Raw genomic sequence first — 23,224 nt, 5'->3', positions numbered from 1 at the left:
CAACCATCTCAATCTTAAAGAGAATGCTCGGAAATTCAGGATGAACAATCGAATATTATCACTGTTCATAAAGTTAGAAATGCATACAGCTGTTTCTTACCACCCGTGATGCTAAAAAATTTCCAAAACTCAATCAGTGAAGAGGAACAGAGAGAAAGATCTGATTCTCAAATTTCATTAAATTATTGGTAGTTCATTCCTGCTCAAACATATTGAAAGTTGCCCGTGGTTAATTTAAGATGGTACAAAAATACCCGTAACTAATCCAGCGATCACAATATTCTACATGTGAGCTTCTTTAAAGTGCAAAATCATCCTTGGACCTTACGAACTTGGATGTGGTGAGTAGATTCGTGGCGCCATATCGGTTGTGCACCACTTTGAACTAGAGTGACGTACTCCCCTTCCTTCAGCAGGCCATTGCTCTAAAACAATACCATTTTGCAATCAATGAAGAAAGTTCTTGGCATCAAACTCTTTAACTCTAGTATGACGCAAAGGAAAATAATGAAAAATAGAGGACACTGAAAGTTTACTGACCACTGATAACTTGAGTGCTCGAGAAAAGGTCTCTTCTGAATCATCAGAGAACTGCATATATACGGGCCTGACACCATGATAAAGTGCTAACCTCTGCTTGATCCTCTCTCTGCCAGCATCATGATACGACATGAATTAGATATTTCATCATCATCAGTTAATAACTAAAAAGGATTGTAAAAGCTTGTGAATATTAAAAACAGCAATAAATTAGATGGGAAACCATAGAAGTACTGAAGTTTGGTGTAAATTTAGTCATTCATAACTTTTCATTGGCAGGATAGTTCTAAGATAAATGTTTGCCCCTGACAATGTAAATGGGCCAACCAGACAAAAATGAAAATCTAAACATAGAGGCAGCACAAGATCTCAACCTATTTTTTTATGGAAGAGCTATTTCAATTATTTCCCAACCACAAAAACAGAAGAACAAACGTTCAGAAAAGTTCAGCACAAATCACGGTTTCTCAATCCGATCTATGGAGCAAGTTGGCACTTAATCTTTATTTTACTTGGCTCATTAAAGAATTTGAAAAAATATCCTTACCTTCCTTAGAGCATAATCACAGCTTGTCAATGTTAGCGTGCATCAAAGAAATGGAAAAACGAAATGCCATAAAAGTGTACGCTGCTAAGACTTACTCATTTGTGAAGGCAAAGATAATTGATGAAGGCTGATAATGGCTAAGAAGAATAGCCATAGATCCAGTTCTTGTAAATACAATGATTGGCAGATTAAGGGTATTGGCCATGGTAGTGGCGTGGAAAGCAAACATGTCGCCCATGTGACTCTGTCAAATGCCCAGAAACATTATTTTGCATGTTGATGTAGGCAAAAATTTGTTAATCATGATGCTTGGATATGAGTCTAAAAGGATAGTGAACAAAGCCAGGGTCATCTAAGAGTGCATCGGCGTGGCACCGCAACATCAAGTTTATAAGGATATACCTTAAAGGCGCCAAACTGAACCTTAGGTGTGGCAGATGTCTTAGGACTTGATTCGGTTCTCAAAGCTACAGTGTGCATCACCTTAACAGCCTTCAGTGGGTACCTTTTCATATGCATAATCATTTCGAAACAATCAGCAATGAAGAATAAACCATATATAAAGAAATTGAGAAATGGTACAGGGATTGAATCCTTTGGAAAAAAAGAACGTTGCATACACGCTAGGAAATGCGCAAGTGCCTTACAAGAAGCCAAAAGGATACTAAACCAGTTGTAGCATCACTCTTAGTAGAGACCTAATGGGCGAATATCATAGAAAGTGACGGATTGATTTCAGAATAAGATAGTCAAAGAGGAACTGTCTTCGCTTGAGATCATTGTACATCTGTCTGGTGGAATTTGCAAATTCTTCCGTGTACAAAATCAATCTCCTAATTCAACAGACAATTGAAGAAATGCTATCCATTGCCGCATACAGCTTCAGTATTCTAGATGCCATAGATAAATCATGGAAAAACTATCCATTGCCATTAGAAAAAGGACTGATCAAAGAGGCTTGAGCATGAGTAAAAGCAAAGGGGAAAGACAACATAAACTTCCGTGAACCAAAACTGGGTCGCCTCAACTTACTTTCCATGAGCAGTTTCTCCAGAAAGCATTACTGAATCAGCACCCTGACGTACTGCAATTGCAATATCAGAAACCTCTGCCCTTGTCGGTGTGGGATGATCGATCATGCTTTCTAGCATGTTTGTAGCAACAATTACTGGTTTCTGCATACTGTGACACCTTCTGATGATGTCTTCCTGTCCAAAAGATAATTGTTGTATTATTTCAGAATTTACTCATGGGATCATATGAAAGAAGTAAAGATGTCACGATAGTGTATAAACCACAAAGATCACAGATGCAGCTGCACCATCGGAAAGGATTATCCCTTCATAAAAATTTTACCTAAGACATGCATCAGAATTGCCACATCTACAAATTTCTCTCAAAGCACCAGAAAACAAACTGGCAAACGAATCTTCTCAAACATTTCACAGAAATGAGATTCTGCATCCAGCGGTTAATCTAATCACAGCGTGGTCTCTTTTATTTGCTTCTCATAAGCAAGATAGATTTCCTGCTGCATTTACTTAAACAGTAACACAATACATATTTATCAATACATTTTGCGAAAATAAAGATAGACAAGGTAAACTCGATTGCGTGAAAGATATACCTACTTCCTTGTCATTTTATTAGTTGCAAAATTTGAGTTAATACAGTGAGATAGTGACCATTGCTATGATTCTCCCAAATCCCTTGATTGACATCAGAATTTCTGAGATTTTTCAAGGTTTATGAAAACTGTCAATGGGGAGACAGAAGACTGTCAAATAATTTGCACAATCAACCAGAGACACTTCTAACCAACTGACCTGCAATAGAGGAACTTCTTCGATTGGAAGTTCAGCTCCAAGGTCTCCACGGGCAACCATTGCCTGAAAAGAAACAAGAATTGAGAAACTTTGAAAGATTAAAGTCAAGCATTGCAATCTAATGCATAATGTTACCGAACACTTCAATATAAAGCTTCCTGTCTTATAAATGTTGATGGTAAAGACATAAAGAAAGATCCAACAGATAAGAACTAACCCCATCAGAAGCGGAAATAATCGAATGGAGATTTGGGATAGAATCAGCACTTTCGATTTTTACAATCACATGAATGTCTGCATTGCAACCTGCAGAAGGATGATGGCCATTAGCCTTGTAAGGGAAACAGACAGGTAATGTAAAGAGTAATAGAGCTGTAGAGCAATCAATTGATAAGATAAGGAAGAGAAAAATTACTTTTGAGATATTCTTTCAGCTCAAGGACCACCTTAGCATCCTTAACAAATGAGACAGCATAAAAATCAACTTGGTTGTCCACCCCAAACTTAATATCTTCCCAGTCTTTATCTGCAAGATCAAGCAGATGCCACTCAGTATTTCACTAACAATATATAATTGGCAACCGATATCAGTTTCTTCTGTTCTGATATGAACAAAAGCAAGGAAGCAAAATGATTACGACATATGACCTGTTATTGAAGGAAGAGTAGCACTTTTGCCTCTCACATTCAAATGACGCCTTGACTTTAATTCTCCACCATCGACTACAACACATTTCACTAAATCCGTCGTCTTTGACTTCACAGCGAATGACATCATTCCACCTAGCAAGACAAAAACAAATCATAAGTACCTTATACGAACGTGATCGAAGGTTGGAGTATGTTTTAACTTTATGTCCTTATGATACAGAATATAGCTTGTTATAATAAGCCTGTCTCTGATTCATAAGACCCAAGACTAAGAAGAAATATCTAAAACTGCAATCCTGATGTCTGGACACGCATTTTCTTAGGCTCCCCTTTTCTCATTGTACTGAAGGGAGGAATACACTAGTAACAAAATAAAAGCCTCTGCAGAAGCAGCTGTCTGCGCAAATTACATGAGAAATTTGATGCCAACTTTGAAAGTAACTGAAAGGAATCCAGTAGAACTATTCTCATCTTCCAACATTAAAAATCAGCTCCTTGGAAGGAACCCCATACCATTATAGTTCTTTCTCACGATGAAGAACAAGTTTATCTGTGAATTAGGGTCGAGACATGGAAAAATAAGACCACCTAGTCAATCTAAAAACCCGATTACTTTGCAAAAGGATCCGGAAAAAGGATCAAAAACTTCCACCGAAAGGCGAAAAAAGTAAAATACGCAGAACTAAAATTCCATCCATGAACCCAAAATCTATTCCGATGAAAAAAAATAAAAAAAATAAGTAAATCCTCTACTCTTGAAGCATCAATCACAATTTTTTGCAATTATAGCAGATGATTCCAAACTAACAATCAGAAAGTAAGTGAACTTGATGAAAGCACTCTTGAGAGAATTGAGATGATCCCATACATACCGTCTACCAACAATATGTCGCCTACTTCAACATCATTAATGAAGTCATCATAATTAACACTAACAGTATCCTCTGTGCTCACTCCTCGTTTGATAGTAAAATTAAATTCTTGTCCTTCTTTAAGCATTATTGGCTGAGGTACATCGCCACTTCTCACTTCCGGCCCCTGCAATCATTAAGATGATGGGTATATAATGCCAATTATAACCCCAAAGTCAATGTAAGGGAAATTTAAAACAATAAATTGGAGAATCAAAATCTAGTTATGTGGCAAATCAACGAATTCAGTGCAGCACGAGTAATAGTACTAACTCACACTACTATGGTTTCTCTACTTGGAGAAGAAACAAACTACTTTTGAGAAAATGTTCATACCTTGGTGTCCAACATAATGGCGACCACCTTGTCTTGAAATTGAGCATTGTATTCTTTGACCAGATCTATAGTTTTCTGATGTGAGGCATGATCACCATGCGACATATTAAGACGGGCCACATTCATTCCACTTTCGGCAAGTTTCCATATCATTTCACGACTGCTGGTGGATGGACCAATGGTACAGACTATCTTTGTCTTTCTCAATCCATTCACACTTACTCTAGCCTTGCTCACTTCATAGTCATCAGGTTGAACCTCAAAAGGAGAGTTTGACGTATCCTGACAAAAAATACTCAAATTACCTACCATAAATGAAGATGAACGTTTGGACAGTGCGGGATGAGAAGGTACGATAAGTTACAGATATATTGTCAATCATCCAGCATCTTCCTTCTAAGACTATAAAACTACAGTGCCCTACAAATTAGACAGTATGGAAGTTTCACGAGGCAAAAAGCTTCTGACCCCGCAACAAAGTTTGTGTCTTCAGAAGTTCTAATAAGAACCACTAAAAGAGCACAAGCAAGTCTAACTTTAGTAAATCAGTTCATGAGTCTGCTGCACAGTCATCTCTTGAGCAATGAATGTTTATTACTGATGCTTTTATTCATAATCAAAGGAAAGTGAATATTCACAAGATGGTCGATCCTGAATTACTTCTCCATGTGCCTCTCTCCTGTAGGAAATAGAAAGTATGATTTTGAACTTTGCCAGGTTACCAGCTACATTTTGGCTTTTGAAGCCAAGAGATTTCATTTTCCAAAGGATCCAAGCAAATGAAGAAAACTCCAAAGGAATAAAGAAAAAGCAATTTATCGATTGACAAACCTTTAGATCTACAGACTCCAACAACAACATACCCTGCGACATACTATTAGGGAAATTTTTATGGAAGAGAGACTATGACACAGAGGACCACAAAATGACACATTAAAAAGGAAATTATCATTGTCAAATAATGAAATACCATCATTAACGTTGATTGAGGCATAGGAATTTTCCCTGAAGAAAGCTTGTCATACGCTTGTTTCGGAGAAACAAACCAAAAATCTATTTATAAGACACAGAAAAAAAAAATGGAAACTGAGTATTGTCTCTGAATTTAATAAAAAGCAGGCTTAAATCATTCAAGCAACAAAAATAGATAATGACAATCCGGTCCATTAATGCTTTCATTTGCAAATAATTATTCATAACTAAAAACCTTCACTTGGGATCGAGGCAGGGTCAGTTGATAAAACCCACTCTTTTCCATACACTACAAAGTCCGATTCTCATTTTCTTGTCTCTTCCCCACCTTATTTTGGAAAAGAAAAAGGGGGGTAACAAAATCCATACAACCGATTTCTTTCTTCAACAGCGAAGTCGACTAAAAATGTGCCGGAGACGTTCATTAAGCTCGCGTATCCTGTGCCACCTAACGTCGCTTATTATTGCAGACATTTAATCATCTCTCAATGCTCCATTCAACAGACTTAAATTTTTTTCAATAACAGCCCAAGCCCAAGCTCAAGCTCAAGCTCAAGCTCAAGCTCAAGCTCAAGCTCTCTAATTCTTCATAAGTTTTGCAGCCCCTACAGCAAACAGAAAACTACCATCGCCACCTTTTCCTCTCATTCAAGCAGAGCACTCTTGCAGAGAACGAATCAACCGGCCGATCGCACGAGAAACAGAACCCCGCGCACGCGCACTCAACAAACAATTTAAAAAAAAAAAAAAAAAGTCACAACGCCCGCCGAACCACTCTCCCCATCTCCACTTCCCATAGCACTCCCGCCAGCAATCTCAATATCCACCCAATCAAGCAGAAACCGAGAAACCTAGCCACGCGAATCACGCGGAACAGGGGAGACAAGACGACTCACGACGGTGAGAGGCCCGTTCTGCACGGCGAGCGGGCGCCCCTGGCTCTCGGGAGCGACCTTGACCGATCTGACGGCGGCGAGGCGGCGGCCCGGCGGCCCCCTGCCGGCGCCGGCGCGGCTCCTCCGGCTCCAGCTCCGGCACCTCGGCTGCGGGAGGAGGAGGAGGTCGCAGGGGCTCCGGGCGGAGGAGAGGCGGTCGGCGGCGGCCCCCTCGGGGCTGGGGAGGGACATTCTCGAAGGGAGGTTGATCGTCGCCATTGCGCCCCCGCGAGCTGCGGGGAGAGAGAGAGAGAGAGAGAGGGGGACGGGCGGAGCTCCTGAGGAGAACAGAGCAGAGGGAAGCTAGAGAGAGAATGGGGGAGCTTGTCAGGCCGTGTTGGCGTGGGGTTAATATTACGGGAGGAGGAGGAGGAGAGGGAAAAACGAAAAACACGAGGACACGAGGAGAGAGAGAGAGAAGGAAGGAGGCGTTAGGGCTGGACTCGCGGGACAGAGCGCCGCTCTGCTACACGCTCGGTCCCCCCTCTCGCCAATCAGCTTCCGAAATTCAAAGTTTCCTTCTTCTTCTTTTTTTCTTTTTATGTATCTTCTTTTCTCCTCTTTTGCGCCCCTTTTTTCGACAATTTCTTTTCTTTTCTTACCTCGTTCGGCAACCAAAAGAAAATACAATTAAACATGCGACTTCACGTTTAAATCCCATCACACATCGACGCTGTCGAGCTTTCCATGTTTCAAAATACTGCAAAAAAAAAAAAAAAAAGCCTGAATTGATATGTCCATGATAATCTCGATTCTCATATTTTCCAAATTCGGAATCACTAAAAATCCTTAATGGGTATGTTTGTAATAAATCTATTCTCCGTTAGTTTTTATAAAATTGAATTAATATTACAAAAAAATTATGAATCAATTTACAATCGATGATGAATTTGTCACGTGTATATCAGTTTGTGGTTTTTAGTGGTCAAAAAAAATTAAATTGAGTTAAATTCGCCACAAACATATCAATTTAAGATTTTATGTGGTATTAACCATATTTTAAATTGAATCATGTCAAACAAGCATTATTGGCACATGATGTACTCCACGATTTAGCTTATGATGCGCGGTGGGTAAGAAAATTCATTCGCTCATGGAAAAAAAAAAAAGAACAGCGAGACACGCTAGTTATGAAAACCCGCCGATAGCTTTAGGAAATGCTAACGATCAGGTGGATCATCGGCTGCGACCGTGTTGAGTTTTCTATAAGATGGCAAGCGATCACGACACCGAGGGGGTTGGGGGTTGGAAAGACCTATCGCACGAGGAGTAGTTTGGCCAAGAATATGGTACTGCGCCACTTGTGATGTACGAGGAGTTCCCTCCGTTGTCCTGTCGTGTATAGCACTAGCGTATCGGCTGATAGGGCACGGGACCATTTTGCATAGAAGCCTAAGTCATTCACGCAAAGGGGTTGGTGTAGTGTGATGCATCTCAAGTCCAAGCATCGAGGAGATGGACCAAATTAGGGTTAACATCGGAAAAAAAATATCAAACTGATGCAAATTTACCAAAAACTAACTACTTAATTATCATAAATCTCATAAAATATCCAAAATCAATATACCATGTGGATTTGTCATGTCAAATTAATTAGTACCATGTGTCATTCAGTTCAGAAAGTGTAAACGCTTTGCAAGTATATTAAATTGAGAGGTAAATTTATCACGGATATATTGGATGAATTTTTTTTTGTAATATTAACTATTTTTACTAGTAAGCCCATCATTCTGAGCATAAAGGAGACACACGTGTAAAATGAGCGGAGCCCTCGTCCACCAGCTTTATTTGTTAAGCTGCTTAACAGGTGCCTGCCTACAGACGAGATCCTTACCGCAATAAAACTCATGGCGGCGCGATTGATGAAATGTCTTTCTTTTTTTTTCTTTTCTTTTTTCTGGGAAGGTGTTGTGCAAACGCCCGATGAGGCGAGTGGGGGGGGCAATCTTCGCTCGTTAGGACATCACGGCACCGTCATTAGAATCATCGCCAACTGTCCATCTCCTTTCCATTTCCATCAAAGCATGCCTATCAATTCGGGTGATGAGAAAATATCGCTCCGAATATCTCTGCACGTATGGCCTTCGATTTCGCTCTATTTTTCATTTTGGCCCCGTAATGTTGTTGACGCCGACACGCCGTCGTTTTCTGGTCCCTTATTTCCCGAGTTAGCCTCGGGTCGGTCAACGGCATTGGTACGGCCTGTCGGCAAAGCGAGGAGTTTTCCATCGAGTCACGTGCGGGGCAAAACGGTCATTGCGCCAGGGGGGGTGAAAGAGACGTGCAAGAATATCCCTCTCAGCCTCGTGCGTATCGGGCGTATCGACGGGACCGGGGGGCCCACAGCCGAACACGCGCATCGTCCGCATCGAAGTACGGCGGGGCATGTGATGGAAATCAGGGGTTGGGATCGACGACGGACGGTCGCAACCGCTCGATTGAAGACACGTGTCTGACGTCCGTTGCCTGGGGTCCACAGGGAAAGAAGGCCAAGCAGAATTGGCATTACAGAAATATCAAAAAAGTTTCATGTGATAAAAAATACCCGCCGTCAGGTTTTTTCGGTTGTATTTTACGTGGCTAACGGCTATAAGTTATAACTGGCGAAGGACACCAAAACTATTAAAAGTTATGTACGATATTTATTTTAATGCAATTGTTTTTGATCATTTAAATATTAGTTTTTTTAAATAATAACTTAAATATCAACTTTGATATAAGTCATTGAAAACCTAATGTGACATTCTAATATATTTTTATTGATATGATTTGTTAGAAATTTCAATAGATATGAAAAGTCAGAAATGATATCTTTCGACAAAAAAAAAATCATTTTTTTAGTAGACGACGTAATTCCTCTTTCTCTCCCCCTCCCTTCGATTTCTTCGATTAGGCCGTGCAACATGAGATAAAACCAAGTGACATCAATTGAACAACACTCCTCTCATGGATGTGAACCATGTCATACCTCGTCCTCTCTTTCCAACCTATCCAATATCCTTCTCTAGACCAACGGGTAGTTCCGGCCTGCTCATACCCTTGTCGCTTTCTCCGCCTCCCACCGCATCCGCCTCTACTGCACCAAGTCCTCCGCGGCCTCCTTCTCCTCCCCATATCCCGACCCTCTTCCCCCTTCGATTTCATTGGTGACGACCCCATTGCCACGGGAAGGACTCGAGAGACCCTTGTTTTGGCATTTTTCTTTGATTTTGGGTATTTCATTGATAAATTACTGCATAGCAATGCTTTGTCCTCGCACCCTTATCCTTGATGACGCTCGTGCGCACAGCGAAGCCTCTTAGAATGGTCAAGTCTTGCCTTGAATAGCCTCAACCTCATCCTACTCTATTTTGCTCTCTTTCGTTTAGGCAGGACAACTAGTGATTCGCACAACGAAAATGGCGTCCGAGAAGGGCTAGGATCAAGTTCGGTGAACATGAAAGACCCAAGACAGAGGTTCTGTACCTAGAGAAGAGAGCTTGTGAAATGAGTGTTTCTTGTGTGTATGTTTATGGAGAGAGCATGTGAGCGTAAACGCAAGAATGCAAGGAGAGGACCTCACGTTTTTTGTTGAGGTTGTGGCACAACTTGTAGGTCTAGGTGGTGATGGGTGAACACTGGTGAGTATGACTGATCGGTTCCTAGTTCGGTCCCTTCCGATTTCGAGGTGGAACCGGGAATCGAACAGGAAAGATTTGGTTCCCAAATTTTGAGATTGAGAACTGGACCGATCGGTCTTGAAATTGAGAGTCGGACCAACTGATCGGTTTGGTGGAACTAGTAAATTTCTATTTTATGCCAAAAATAAAATGAAAAATGGGAGAAATTAAGAGGAATTAAGATTTGTTTTTTAAGAAATTTAAAAATATTATATATATATATATATGTAAAATTAACCGATCCGGTTCGGTCATTCCTATTCTCACCTTGGAACCGGGAACCAGACCAACCGGCAACCATCTCCAAAAGTGAGAGTTGGGAACCGAACTGCCCTCTTCAGGAATTACCCAAAACCAACCGGTCCAGTTTGGTCCGAGCGGTTCCTGATTTGGGGGTTCCCGATACACACCCCTACTGGTGAGGCTATGGCTAAGTAGTTTGTGCTCATGAACAATGTAAACTAACGAGGGCGCATAAGGGAGAAAAGAGAGGAAAAATGATGTGGGGAAGAGAATGGAGAAATATACACATAGAAATGCCAAATGGACCGATTTCTTTTAAATGCCAACTTATATTAAAATTAAAATTTATAAATGCCACATATTTATTATTGTTGGACTTTCTTGCTGGAGGTACGTAAATGAGTGTTTCTCTTAGATTTGTCACTTAAGTGAGCTGGTGAAGAACATTTAGTACTGAAATGAGTATCGTACACAACTTTTGGCATTTCTAACGATGTGACTTATTACGAAAGGCAAAATTATAACAACATTCTTACCAATGAAGTGATTTCATGTTTTCGTCTTTCGAGTCAAGGACCCATCCTTTTTGGCAAGAAAGGATGGGCAAACAGGCAAGCCCAAAATAAAAGTTTTTTTAACCGAAGTCCTATTTGGCCGAAATTGAAAATCTCTTATCCAGATTGACAACTTCAAGTGATTTCATTAGTGATAGATGGACAGAAAACTTAAGAGTGGGTAATTATTTTTCCTCGTGAGTTGAAAATTCATGTATTCTTTTTTCCAATTGTTTGAAATTTTGGGATATTTTGTCTTGTTGGAATAAGTTCAAGCATTTTTTTTGGTATTTAGTCATTCCATTGTTGTAGGCTCGATGCACTTCACTTGTATGAAGGGAGAATTACAATTTCAATCATAAATTTATTGTATGGATTTTTCAATTCCAAGTATTTCGGTTGAATTAATGTAATCCTAAATTTTCGAGTACAAATGCAATTATGTTTTTTTCCTACCCAAAAATGTCAATACGATAGCTCAATCATTGCAAGCTGTTGTACTTGTAACCTATGAAGCATCAACACTCTCCAAAAGCTTTCGTGTCGTGTCGGACACTTCAACACGTGTTCGACACTCTCCGACACTCTCGAACACTCGGTCAACACGTGTCAAAAAATCCGACGCCTGGTTAACTTTCTCAACATTTTTCAACACTCGAGTTAGAATTCTGATATACGAATTTATAACATGCGATTTCGATATTGAGGTCAATTTTAAAAATTTAATAAATGAAATGTCAATGTGTGTGTGTGTGTGTGAAAATATAAAACACAATAATAAAAATAATAATTAGAGAAAGAAAAAAAACCTAGTATTCTCTTCTCTTCTGATTCCCACTTTCTATGATACACAATTCACCTCTTAAGTTTTTCCTCATCTTCCAACATATCTAACATGCGAGTTCATAATATAAATTGCTTGTTTTTCCTCCAAATTTTATGAATTACTTTGTCAAATTGAAACGATGAATAATATTAATAAATGGTGGATAAATGTTTTTAGTGTAAATTCATTATAGGATTTTTAATTATTTAATTATTTATGAATTTGATTCAAATTAATTTGATTGAAATAATCATAAAAATGATAATTTATTATGTATATAAAAGTATATATTTAATATATAACGTGTCCCAATGTATTAAAATTATATATATTTTTAGAAATAATATGTCGGCGTATCGTGTCGCATGTCGCATGTCAATATCAATGCTACTTAGTTTGTAACGATGAGGGTTTGATTAGACTACCATATCACATTTTCTGATTTTCTTATCTTTATTTTTCCTTTTTCTATCCCCTTTCTTTTGGCCTGTTCATCTTCTTCACCTTGCGCTTTCCGGTCACGCTCTTCAATTGCTCGGCCACAGCTCCACCAGTGCTCGTCCGTCACTGCCCGCACGGTGGTGGTCGTGCGCACATAAGATCTCCTCACTAGATTGTCATTGTCCGATTTTGGCCGCGGGTGCTAGTTCCGGGCCGGAGACGATGAAACCTCTATAAACATTTTTACAGGGCTTGGTAAATATCTCTTGTTAAGAAATCCAGTTCTCTCCTATCCTTAATCAACAATTTTATCACGTTTTAGTAACTCAAAAGTCAATAAATTCTGACATCCTCGTGAATTTTTTTCAACCTCTCTATAGTTGGGAAGATTCGGAGGTAAAATTTGAATCTCAAGCTTTTTATGAATGTAAAATTACATTAAAGCCCCTGCATGGTAGATTTGTATATAGTTCTAGTAAACGGTGTAATTTTACCTCAATTTGAAATATTATTTCATATTTTTCACATATCGATTTTGTGTTCGATTCCTTTTCACCCTATAGCCATTTAAATAAATTTTCTGACTCGATTAAATATTTCAAAGATTCTAAATCCAAATGATACCTTTTCTCCTCCTATGGCAATTGCAATTCATTTTTTTCCTTCTAAAATATAATTGAAATTGCACTTTTAGTTTCTCCTACATTTTTTCATTATTATAGAATAGTAACTTTCAACATAGAATGGCTTTCAAACAAGGTTCATAACTTTTCGTGCACAACAAATAACTTGTGGCCGATCAAATAGAGTGAACTTTGACCCACCCACCGAGAGAGAGAGAGAGAGATGGAGTGAAATTTTCACATCAATCATAACTTTTTCCATTGAAAAAGTAAGCTTTCTCCTATGAGATTGCTAATTTTATATATATAGCATTCTTGTTTAGTGAAAGGCAACTCTAAAACCGTCAAAAACCACTAATTCTAACATAGAGCTGGGGATTAGGCATTGCTAAATTTTGCCAAACACCTGGCATGTACCAACCCGTGCTCGGGGGCCTTGTTATCGGGGTTGTCCCCCCTGAAGCGCTGCAGTTTAAGGTCATGCCGAGGACCAATAGAGTGAACTTTGACCCACCCACTGAGTGAGAGAGAGAGAGAAATGGAGTGAAATTTTCACATCAATCATAACTTTTTCCATTGAAAAAGTAATCTTTCTCCTATGAGATTGCTAATTATATATATATAGCATTCTTGTTTAGTGAAAGGCAACTCTGAAACCGTCAAAACCACTAAGTCTAACATAGAGCTGAGGATTAGGCATTGCTAAATTTTGCCAAACACCTAGTCAAGGGCGGAGATACAATGAGCCTCATTGAATGCACATGCAGATGCGGTAATTTGATGATAAGTTTTTATAGAAAGTAAACTTTTAAACTTGGTTAATAATATTTCTAATACAACAATAAAATAGCAATTTCTATTATATAATAAAAAAAAAAAGCAATTTCTAATATACAAAAATAGCAGTTTCTGATATATAATACAAAAAAAAAAAAAAAAAAAAGGCTTAGTAGCCTTTTTTGTTATCAAAAGTAAGATTTCTTGCATTGACAGAAAACTTGTTCAGCCAAGCTTCAATTTTTTAATATTCCTTTTTATCCAAAATTAGGCTTTATTTTTTTAACTTAGCTCATAGGGAAGGAAAATTATTTTAAAAGTCCTAAACTCATTATATTTTTGTTGATTCAATTTTAAACCCTTTAATTATGCCAACTGAGTCTTAACCCTTTATGCGTTTTGGCAATTAAGTTTATTTAGTCAATTTTAATCAAAAAATAACATAGATGCCGGCGATCCTATATGTCATAACTTGCATTGACATGGATAATTTTTAATAATATTTTAATTTTTTTTTCCTTTTTTCTCTTATCCTTTCATTGGACCTCACCAGTCGCCAACTGCATGTGAGGGTTGTGGCCCTTGCTCGATCTCACTTAGTGGGCAAGGCCATCACAATTGTGAGCGAGGTAGCCTTGCCTAGATTAGGGCGAGGAGGAGGTGACAGTTGTCTTAGGTGTTTCATGTACTTTTTATCGTCTCTCGGGCATGAAATACAAAGCTTTAGGGATGTTAGTGTTGGTGTTTGTTTCAATAAACAAACATACGTGCATAAGTAAATTAAGATCAAAAGTCTGATCGCAGCGGAAGTAAAAATGCTTATACACATGTTTCCAAAACATTTTCGTGCATTTTAACAAATGCGCATAGAAGAGTTAGATGGACTAATCATATTAACCTTGTATCGTGCTCCAAATTTGGTTCAGAAGTTTCTTCGGGTTCTGAGCACGAACGTATGATGTCCTCACAACAATAGTTCTGACATTCTTCAGACTTTGACCATAAACATATGACTCCTTCTGGTAATACCAGTTCTAACGTTCTTGGATTCTTGACCACGAATGTCTAACGCCTTCCAATAATACTGATTCTAACATTCTTCAAATACAAAATGTCTGATCTCTTTGTAGGCTCTGACATTCTTCAGATCCAGCCCCACAAGTGTTAGGTCTCTAGTTCAAACACACCACCAATTCTCACGTTGAATAGAAGAGAGAATTTGAAAGATCTCATAACTACAATTGTGCTAGTAATTGGTCTTGTGTGAGTAATTTTGTTGATTAATGTCAGTACTCTCAATTATCAATTGTCGATTGTCAATTGTCAATCATCAATCATCAATCGTCAATCATCTGGTAATCTACTCTTTGTATTACCGTTTATAACCAGTGTAGACACATTTAAATCAGCACATTAACTCTAAAATCGTTTTAGAATTAATTCAGTTGTAACTTCTGGCGGACGTCAGTTCTAATACCATTTCAGATACTAATTTGGACATTAACTCTATAATTATTACATAGCACCATTCTAGACATTTATTTGTAACTATTATAAGTCTTTATTCTTGGTATTAACTTTATAATTGTCACAAATATTTAATTTGACCATTACTTTTGAAACTATTAATTAGTCATTTAAATCTGAAATTGTTTCGAATCATTAAATTGCTCATTTAAACTGTTTCAGATCATTAATGTGACCATTACGTTTTGAAATCATTTCAGAATTTAATGTGACCGTTAAATCTAAAATCGTTTCAAATCTTTAATGTAACCATTAAATCCGAAACTGTTTCGGATCATTAATTTGGCTATTGATTTGAACTCACTTCAGATCATTAATGATGCGATTGATTTTGAACTCATTTCAGATTACTAACGCAACTATTAATTGTGAACTCACTTCAGATTATTAATTCGGTCACAGAATCTAAACATGCTTTAGATCTTTGATTCAGTCGTAGAGTCTGAAGCCCACTTCAAACTTTATAAACTTTGAAGCCCCTTCATCAGAACTTTTATTTCTAGTCCGACTTAATCTGATTAGCTCAATTGCAAACACATTTGCAATATTCTCTCTCGTTCAAACATCATTCTAATTAGTTATGGTGTGTAACATCCCTAGGTTCTTCATTGAGCTGGCTACATGACTTGTATTAACACATTAGTAGGGGTGTGCAACCGGTCCGGGTCAACCTGGTTCCCAGATCGGCCCACCCGGAAAACAGGGTCGAGAACCGATTCCGATTGAAACCGGTCCGGGAACCGGTTCCCAAAAACCAGACCTTGTATAAACCAGTCTAGGAACCAGATCGACCGGACCGGTTTGAGAACTAGTTGGAGAACCAGTTTGAAGCCCCCCCCCAAACGCAAAACCTAATATGTTTCTCCTTTGTACTTCTTTCTATCTTTACCTCCCGAAATCGCGAAGCCGACGTTGCTCTCGTCGCACCCCTCGCGCTCGCACCACCCCCGTCGAGCTCACACCCGAGCGCCGACGTCGCCTCTATTCGATCTCGCCGTTCCACCTACTGTTGTTGCCTCGCCGATAAGTACAGATCTCGCCACCTCCGTTCGATCTCGCCGTTCCACCTTGTTGCATCTTCGAGTCCGAGCAACCCATAGTAGCCCTCCGCCGATCCTGAGCTCCCCTGCTGCCGATCTACCACCGCCCGAACGACGCCCCCCTGCTCTGCTCGCGATCTAGCCTAGCCCCCTCGCTGACGCCCGGCGTCGGAGGGATCGAACCAAACAGAGAAGAGAGATGTTGCTCCCTTCACGGCCCTGGATTACCTCGATCTGTCCTACTGGTACGTGCACTCGCCAGAATCGCGTTTCGCCATCTCCGCTTGTCGAAGGGGGCACCCGATTACAGTCCATTGCAGTTCTCATGTTGTTGTCATCGATATTGCTTTAGGGACGAGAGGTTCTCTCACGAGGAGCACTACAAGTGGTTCAAGGACTACTCTCATTTCCGCCACCTGATGCAGCAGAATGTCAAGCCCGGTTCTTTCGTGAGCACCGCGTCCTTTCAATGCCTTTTCAATTCCCGATGCTCGTATCGGTCTTGGACCTGGTGTTGTCTAAGCTCAGTTCAAGAAATTGGCGTTGCGGTCTTCTATGGTTTATTTCGCATGCTGGCATTGATAGATATGCTGATGTGACTAGTTTGGCGTTGCGGGCTTGTTTGTATTTTGGCTATCGTATAAGAATTACTTAAGTTTTCATGTTGGTCCTGAATTTTCTGTGGAAGTAGATGGGTGAATGTTGAATTGTCCAGTGATCTTGTTTCCATTTTTGTTGTGGGCATGTTTACCCTCTTTTTAGATTTTCTTGGATTCCAATTACTGTTATTGGTTCGAGGATTTTATTTAATTGTGGGTCTTTCTAATGAGGAAACTTTGTAATGAAGGTTATGGAGCTTGGTACCGAAACTTGCAGCTATGTGAAAATCTCTATGAAGACGGGGTTACGGATATAATATGCATTGATGCTGTGGAAAGGATGCAAAAACGGGTACAGTCTAAGGGATATAAAGGTATATATATGCTTTCATCTTTGCAGAAATGATTACACTCCACACCTTACACTTCATTTTCATATTAATCATTTGAGGCTTTTCGACTAGTTGAGAATTTGGATATTGAGGACTCTATTGTTTTTCATGGAACCTTTGAGTTTATTTCTCTTCCGCCTTGATCGTGCCAATCTAAAGCCTACCGGAGATTATGTGTCTGTGTCACTTAATGCTTTCTATCAAGTGGGAAAAATAGCTCCCAGCACAAAATTGGGAGGCTGAACTTATATGATGCTGCATGAGCTTATGCATTTTTGGTTGCTTGGGAGGGAACATGTAGTGGATTTTGCCAAGGCTTGAAACTTGTATTCACTTGACTTTTTAAGAGTTCCAGTGAAACTTATACTGATCGAGATTGTAAACGCTTTATCTTACATATGAGTGTTAAACGTTTTATCTTACATATGAGTGTTGTACAGTAATTTTTATGCAAAACAGGTTCTAATATAAACAGGGTTAACCCTATTCCCAGATCGGAAAAAGAGGATGGGTCGGGAACAGGGTCCAATGCAAACAAGGTCGGGTACAGGGTCCAAAAAAAGAAAACCGATTATAACAGGGTCGGGAACAGGGTCCAGGTCTAGACCCTACCCACCCTGGACCCGATCACCCCTACACATTAGCACAACCAAGAGAACTAACTGTCCATATCAATTTCTTGTTCTTGCAAACCATGAATAACATCTAGCAATATCATGGCTACCCAGACAATGTGAAAATATTTTCAGAACATAATGAACCTATTAGCTTTAGCGATCATGTAATTTGATTCTTCTGTCTCACCATGTCCCAATCGAACAAAGGCCATGAAATTATTGGTCAAGTCACCAATTTGATCATATGCACAAATCTAATTGACATATATTTCTTCGATATATGAACCATTCATTCTCAATTACAACCTAGCTGAAGATTTTAATACAATGATCGCATAGGACATCAATCTCGTATATCCATATATAACAAGAAAATAGATTCCATATTGCGCACGCATGTGCCTTCGTATGTAAACAAACTATGACCATCAAATATAGAGACGGTTCAATGAAGCATCAATATGCGCACTTGTGAACCACAACCATTCAACATACGAGTCAGCATCATGCTTTAGGTTTAAGGATCTTACACCTATCAGACATTGACCCTACTAAAAGCTTTCATATCGCCAATTATTCTATGTATGTCATGTTCAATGAACTTGTCTAAGACAATCACCCGTGTTCTAGCTCGAATATCATAATATCCAATGACTTGTGAGTCATCATCCCATCAAGTATCCAATACTTGAATGGTGAAATTCAAGAACACATCGATCTCAATAGGATCATCAACATCCTCTCAATGATCCATCGATCGAGAACTGTTTAAAAATTCAGTATAACTGTAACCTGTTATACATATTCTTAACACCTTAAGAATATGTTCAGTCATAACTGATCTTATGGACTTCATTTATATAAACTAGATGATTAATGAAATACTTATTTGTCATTAAATAATATCTAACATGTAATTATTATATGGTTGCTTTAGGGCATACACTTAATAGTTAGCACAGGTGGTGACCAATAAACATGGCTTCTTGAAAGCTTGAAAAAATTGAAACCCAAAATAGGGTTATCGACCAAGCTTGTCGGACATGATTTGATTGTCAACCATTGCAGAGGGGTAGTTAGAGGTTGTCGTGCAAAGTTGGAGGCGTGGGTGGCGATGTGAACTAAGGGTGTGCAAAAGAATCAGGACTCGCCCGAAACTGGATCGAAACCACGCGGAACCGGTGGTTCTTGAGGGAACCAGTCTGGTTCCCGATTTCAATTTATGGGAACCGGTCTGGTTCCTAGTTCCATGGGCGGGTCCGTCCACCTGGACCAAACCGATTATATTATAATAATATATTATTTAATTTCTAAATTACTAATTAGCAAACCTAAATTTTAGGACTCTATCTCCTCTCATGGTTTCCATGTTTTTATAAGAATTTAGTATAGTGTATAGGTTGCTTTTCAGCAACTCAACAATTGGTTCCTTCAAAGGATACTTTCGGGACTCACATAGGACACTGTATTCAAGAAAATGTGAAGTTTCGGTGGAATTGTTTTTACAAAAGAATTCAGTAAAACAAAGTTTGTAAGAGATTAAGCATTGTAGGGGATAAAGGAAAAGACAATCATCCAGAACTTTGAACTTAAAGAATATTTTAGATTCAACTGAAATGATTAAAAAACAAGAAAAAAACCTATTTCTCTTCTTTGGTAGTGTTTTCCAATAAAATAAAGAAAAATAGTACCCTTAATTAAGCCAGTTTAATTTAAAGAAAAATATTAATTTATATGAAAAGTACTCACAGCGGGATTTGGAAAACAATATTATTATTGATGAGACCGGTTCCATGGATCCACTCGGGAACCAGACTGGACCAGTAGTTTGGTTCTCAAGTGGATCCATATAACTAATGGGTGGTTCCCAGTCCAAATTTTTGAAACCGGTTCTTAGTGAGCAGTTCTCGGTTCTAGGCTGGGAATCGCTCCCCCGGATCATGCATTCCCCTAGTGTGAACACCGATGAAGTGAGTCTATGCAAATAAATGATGAATAGTGATGAGGGGGAGTTCCAACGCAAAAGGAAGAAGAAGACTTCGTTTTTAGTGGATGAAACTTCAATTTGTGATTGAGATTCGTGATATCACATTTGAGCAATTATGGGCATATGTTGAAAGTAGTTGAAGTTTCTACATTTGTTGGATGAAGACTGATGCGTTTAGCCGATCAATTTTAGTCGAAAATTACTAACGTGGATTTTATCGGTCTCATATGGTGCGACTGATGTTAAGCCAAGCTTCGTTTTTTTTTTTTTTTTTTTTTTTTTTTTTTGAGAAATAATGTTTTGGAATTGATAGTCCTCTTCAGTTAAAATTAGGCTTTGTTTTTTTAACTAAGTTCATGGAATCCCATTTTGGACCTCAACAACGAGGACATGAGTATTCTTCGTCCCATTTGTACCGAGTTTACTCTTTTGCACATTATCTTTTGCGCACCCATGCATGGACATCATTCTATGGCCAAGTAAAGATAGCATGAACCACATTAAGTCGCGGCATTATTAGGGAAAGATTGGAACGTGAATTTCGGAGAGTTGACAAGGACTTGGAAAAGGTGGGTGCATTACCAGAGCTTGTGTTTCTTGATCCGATCAAGAAGGCTTAAAAGAGAAATCCGAACCCCGCGACCTTGCAGGGGGAGACGGCAAGCGGCGTGGAGGAGAGCTGTGGAGCTTGTGGCTCTAGACTTTTTCGCACGAATGGTTAGTTACAATTCTTTCTACCTAATTGGGTCTTTGAATGGATGCTATCTTTTGAAAAACCAGTAATGAATCATCTCATCACATAATACATAAATTTACACATACGCGTTTTGTTGTACCCAAAATTATACCAAAGATGAGACAAAATTAAGTAAAAAATGGCGCTAAGCTCCATTATGTACCTATGGAATGAAGGGGACATTCAAGGCTTCGTCGTATTGAACTTCTCGCTTAAAAGATTTTCTCATTCAATTGAACAAAACGTGCTCGAAAGTGTAGTGCCGGTGTAGAGGCTTTTAATCAATATCTTAGTAAAATCGCGTTCGAATCGATCAATTCTTTTTCCTTCGTTAATTTTTATTTCAAGTTTAAAAGGGGCGTAAAAGAGAATGGTGAAAACATACACAAAATGACAAAAAAAGAAAAGAAACGAAACGACAATTAATTAAAACATAGGATGAAAAGAAACTTATGAAGAAATGGGAATTTTCTTTCCATTTATATTAGAATTTTCAAACGTTGTTTATAGTATATCCATGAAAACGTGTTGTCCGACAGAGCCACAGCAGCCACTCACATAGCCACCGTCGGCGTCGTCTTCCCTTCCAAGCCCCCCGTCGGAGGTCGAGGCGAACCCATGAAGTTCTCCCTCATACTCCCCGACGACGACCGCCGCCGCCGCCGCCACCAAGGCGGCGACCCAACCTCCAACCACCACCCAATCCTTAAAGCCAAGCTGCCTCTCACCATCCTGAACCACCCATTCACCTCCACCATCGCCGCCGCCGCCGTCGCCACCAACGCCGCAGCCGCAACTTCGACGTACTTCGCCTTCTCCCTCTCCACCAACTTCCCTTCCTTCCCTTCCCTCAAGTTCTCCTACTCTCCCGCCGCCGGGTCGTCCGCCGGCTCTCCCTTCGCTCTCACTCTCAAATCCGGCATCGGCCTCTTCGGCTCGCCCAACGACTCGCCTCTCGTCTTCTCGGCTCATTTCCCTCTCTCGCTCTCGAGCCCCGCCCCTAATTCGCCCGTCTTCTCTCTCCACTTCCGGCCGCAGCTCGGCCACTTCGCTTTCCGCAAGTCCACCTCTTCAAACCCCAGTTCGGGCCGGGATTTGGACGTGGAGAGATTTGTCGAGCCTCGTCAGGGGAAAGACGAGATCGCGCTTGCTGGTGTAAGTGATGGTTTGGGTTCTGAGTTGGGAACTGGGGTGGGTTTTCGATGGGGGCTCGTCGACTTGGGAGGAGGTGAAGTTGGAGCCTTGTCGTGGGAAAGAGCTGTTTAGGAGCTCTGATGGTGCGGAGTATGGTAATGTTACGCCACTGAGTTCTACAAGCGATGGGAAGAGTGGCAATCTGAAATTGTTCTCTGGAACTGGAGTGAGTGCGATGACGATGTTGCCCATCACGAAGCGTGCGAGGGTGAATATCCGCTGGGGGGTGAATCTGCCGGCGGCTGATTCTGGGACCGGAATGCCGTTCTTGATGGTGAGTAAAATTGAGTTCGAGACCATCGAGGAAGCGAAGGGAGCGAATGAGAGGAAGGGAGAGAGTAATTTCGGTGATCCCGAGTTGTTGAAGGGAATGTTTTTATGGATGAGGAAGGATTTGGAAGAGATGCAGAGGGAGAATAGTGAGATGAAGCTATCTTTGGAGGCTATGAGATTAGGAATGGGGACAAGGGAGGGTCCTGGCAAAAAGATAGGAATTGGCAATAGAGATTCGATGGATTCGGGAGCGAGAAGGGGTGGTTTTGAAATGTGGAAGAGTAAGAAGAGTGGGAGGGAAGAAAATGGCAAAGAACCGAATCAGTCTTTGAATCAGTTGAGCAGTTTGGAGAGTGAACTCCAAAGAGCTATCAAGTCTGCATCCTCATGACTCTAGACAACTTAGAATTGTGGACCTCGTACTTCCTTTTGCTTCATGTATGTATATATGGTAGGAGTTGATTTCTGATATCCCTCGCATATAGCAAAGGGAATATTTATTGTCTTAGCTGTGCAATGAACTCAAACAGATATGAACTAGCCCATTTCTCGTCAATGAAACCATTAACGAATGCACATTACACCATTTAGGTGTGTTCTTTTCTGTGCTGCAAGGAACGTGAGAAGATGTGTTGATCCATCTTCTCATACAGGTGATTGAGCAGATGGTTTAGTGAGGATATTTCGCTACTGGGTCTGAATGAAGAAAAGGTTTAAGAAGGTTTTGGATCATACACCTCCAATGGTTCTTCTGAGCATCTTTCCTTTGAGTGTACGGTTAAATTTTTGTTAGAATTGGTGGCCAGGTGTGTTAAAGAGGTGCACCGATCCAGATTGACTATTGATGAAGAGTACTTAGAAAACAACATCATTTCCCGGTGCAAAATTTTAGAAATTGTTTACAATGCTTATCAGTCTCCTTTTGCATTCAAGTTGTTCTGGTTTTTCCTCCAGCTGCTGATTGTTTTCTTCAAGAATCTCTGGATCATGGTTAATTTAATGGCAATATCAGTATTTT

General features: G+C 39.8%; 1 protein-coding gene across 1 annotated transcript; it reads right to left on the bottom strand.

Moving 5' to 3' along the window:
- Positions 1–73: 73 nt before the first annotated feature.
- LOC104441998 (pyruvate kinase isozyme G, chloroplastic) lies at positions 74–7,098 on the bottom strand. Its single transcript, XM_010055280.3, has 12 exons — positions 6,680–7,098; positions 4,812–5,093; positions 4,437–4,602; positions 3,562–3,696; positions 3,329–3,439; positions 3,131–3,219; positions 2,914–2,976; positions 2,120–2,295; positions 1,490–1,592; positions 1,183–1,331; positions 541–649; positions 74–425 (listed from the first exon to the last, which is right to left on the bottom strand). Exons 1-12 carry the CDS (start codon positions 6,935–6,937, stop codon positions 312–314), a joined length of 1,755 nt encoding a protein of 584 aa, XP_010053582.1. The 5' UTR covers positions 6,938–7,098; the 3' UTR covers positions 74–311.
- Positions 7,099–23,224: the final 16,126 nt, after the last annotated feature.

This window comes from Eucalyptus grandis, chromosome 4, assembly GCF_016545825.1.
Source record: "Eucalyptus grandis isolate ANBG69807.140 chromosome 4, ASM1654582v1, whole genome shotgun sequence".
Classification (NCBI taxonomy): Eukaryota; Viridiplantae; Streptophyta; class Magnoliopsida; order Myrtales; family Myrtaceae; genus Eucalyptus; species Eucalyptus grandis.
Note: the sequence above shows the minus strand (reverse complement) of the source record. Positions and strands in the feature narration are given on the sequence as shown.

Excerpts from the sequence above, each read along its gene's own strand:
- LOC104441998 (XM_010055280.3), bottom strand. The coding sequence starts at position 6,937 with ATGGCGACGATCAACCTCCCTTCGAGAATGTCCCTCCCCAGCCCCGAG. Across the intron at positions 3,220-3,328 it reads GCTGAAAGAATATCTCAAAA|GTTGCAATGCAGACATTCAT; the intron begins GTAATTTTTCTC and ends ATCCTTCTGCAG. Across the intron at positions 2,296-2,913 it reads AAGAAGTTCCTCTATTGCAG|GAAGACATCATCAGAAGGTG; the intron begins GTCAGTTGGTTA and ends TCTTTTGGACAG.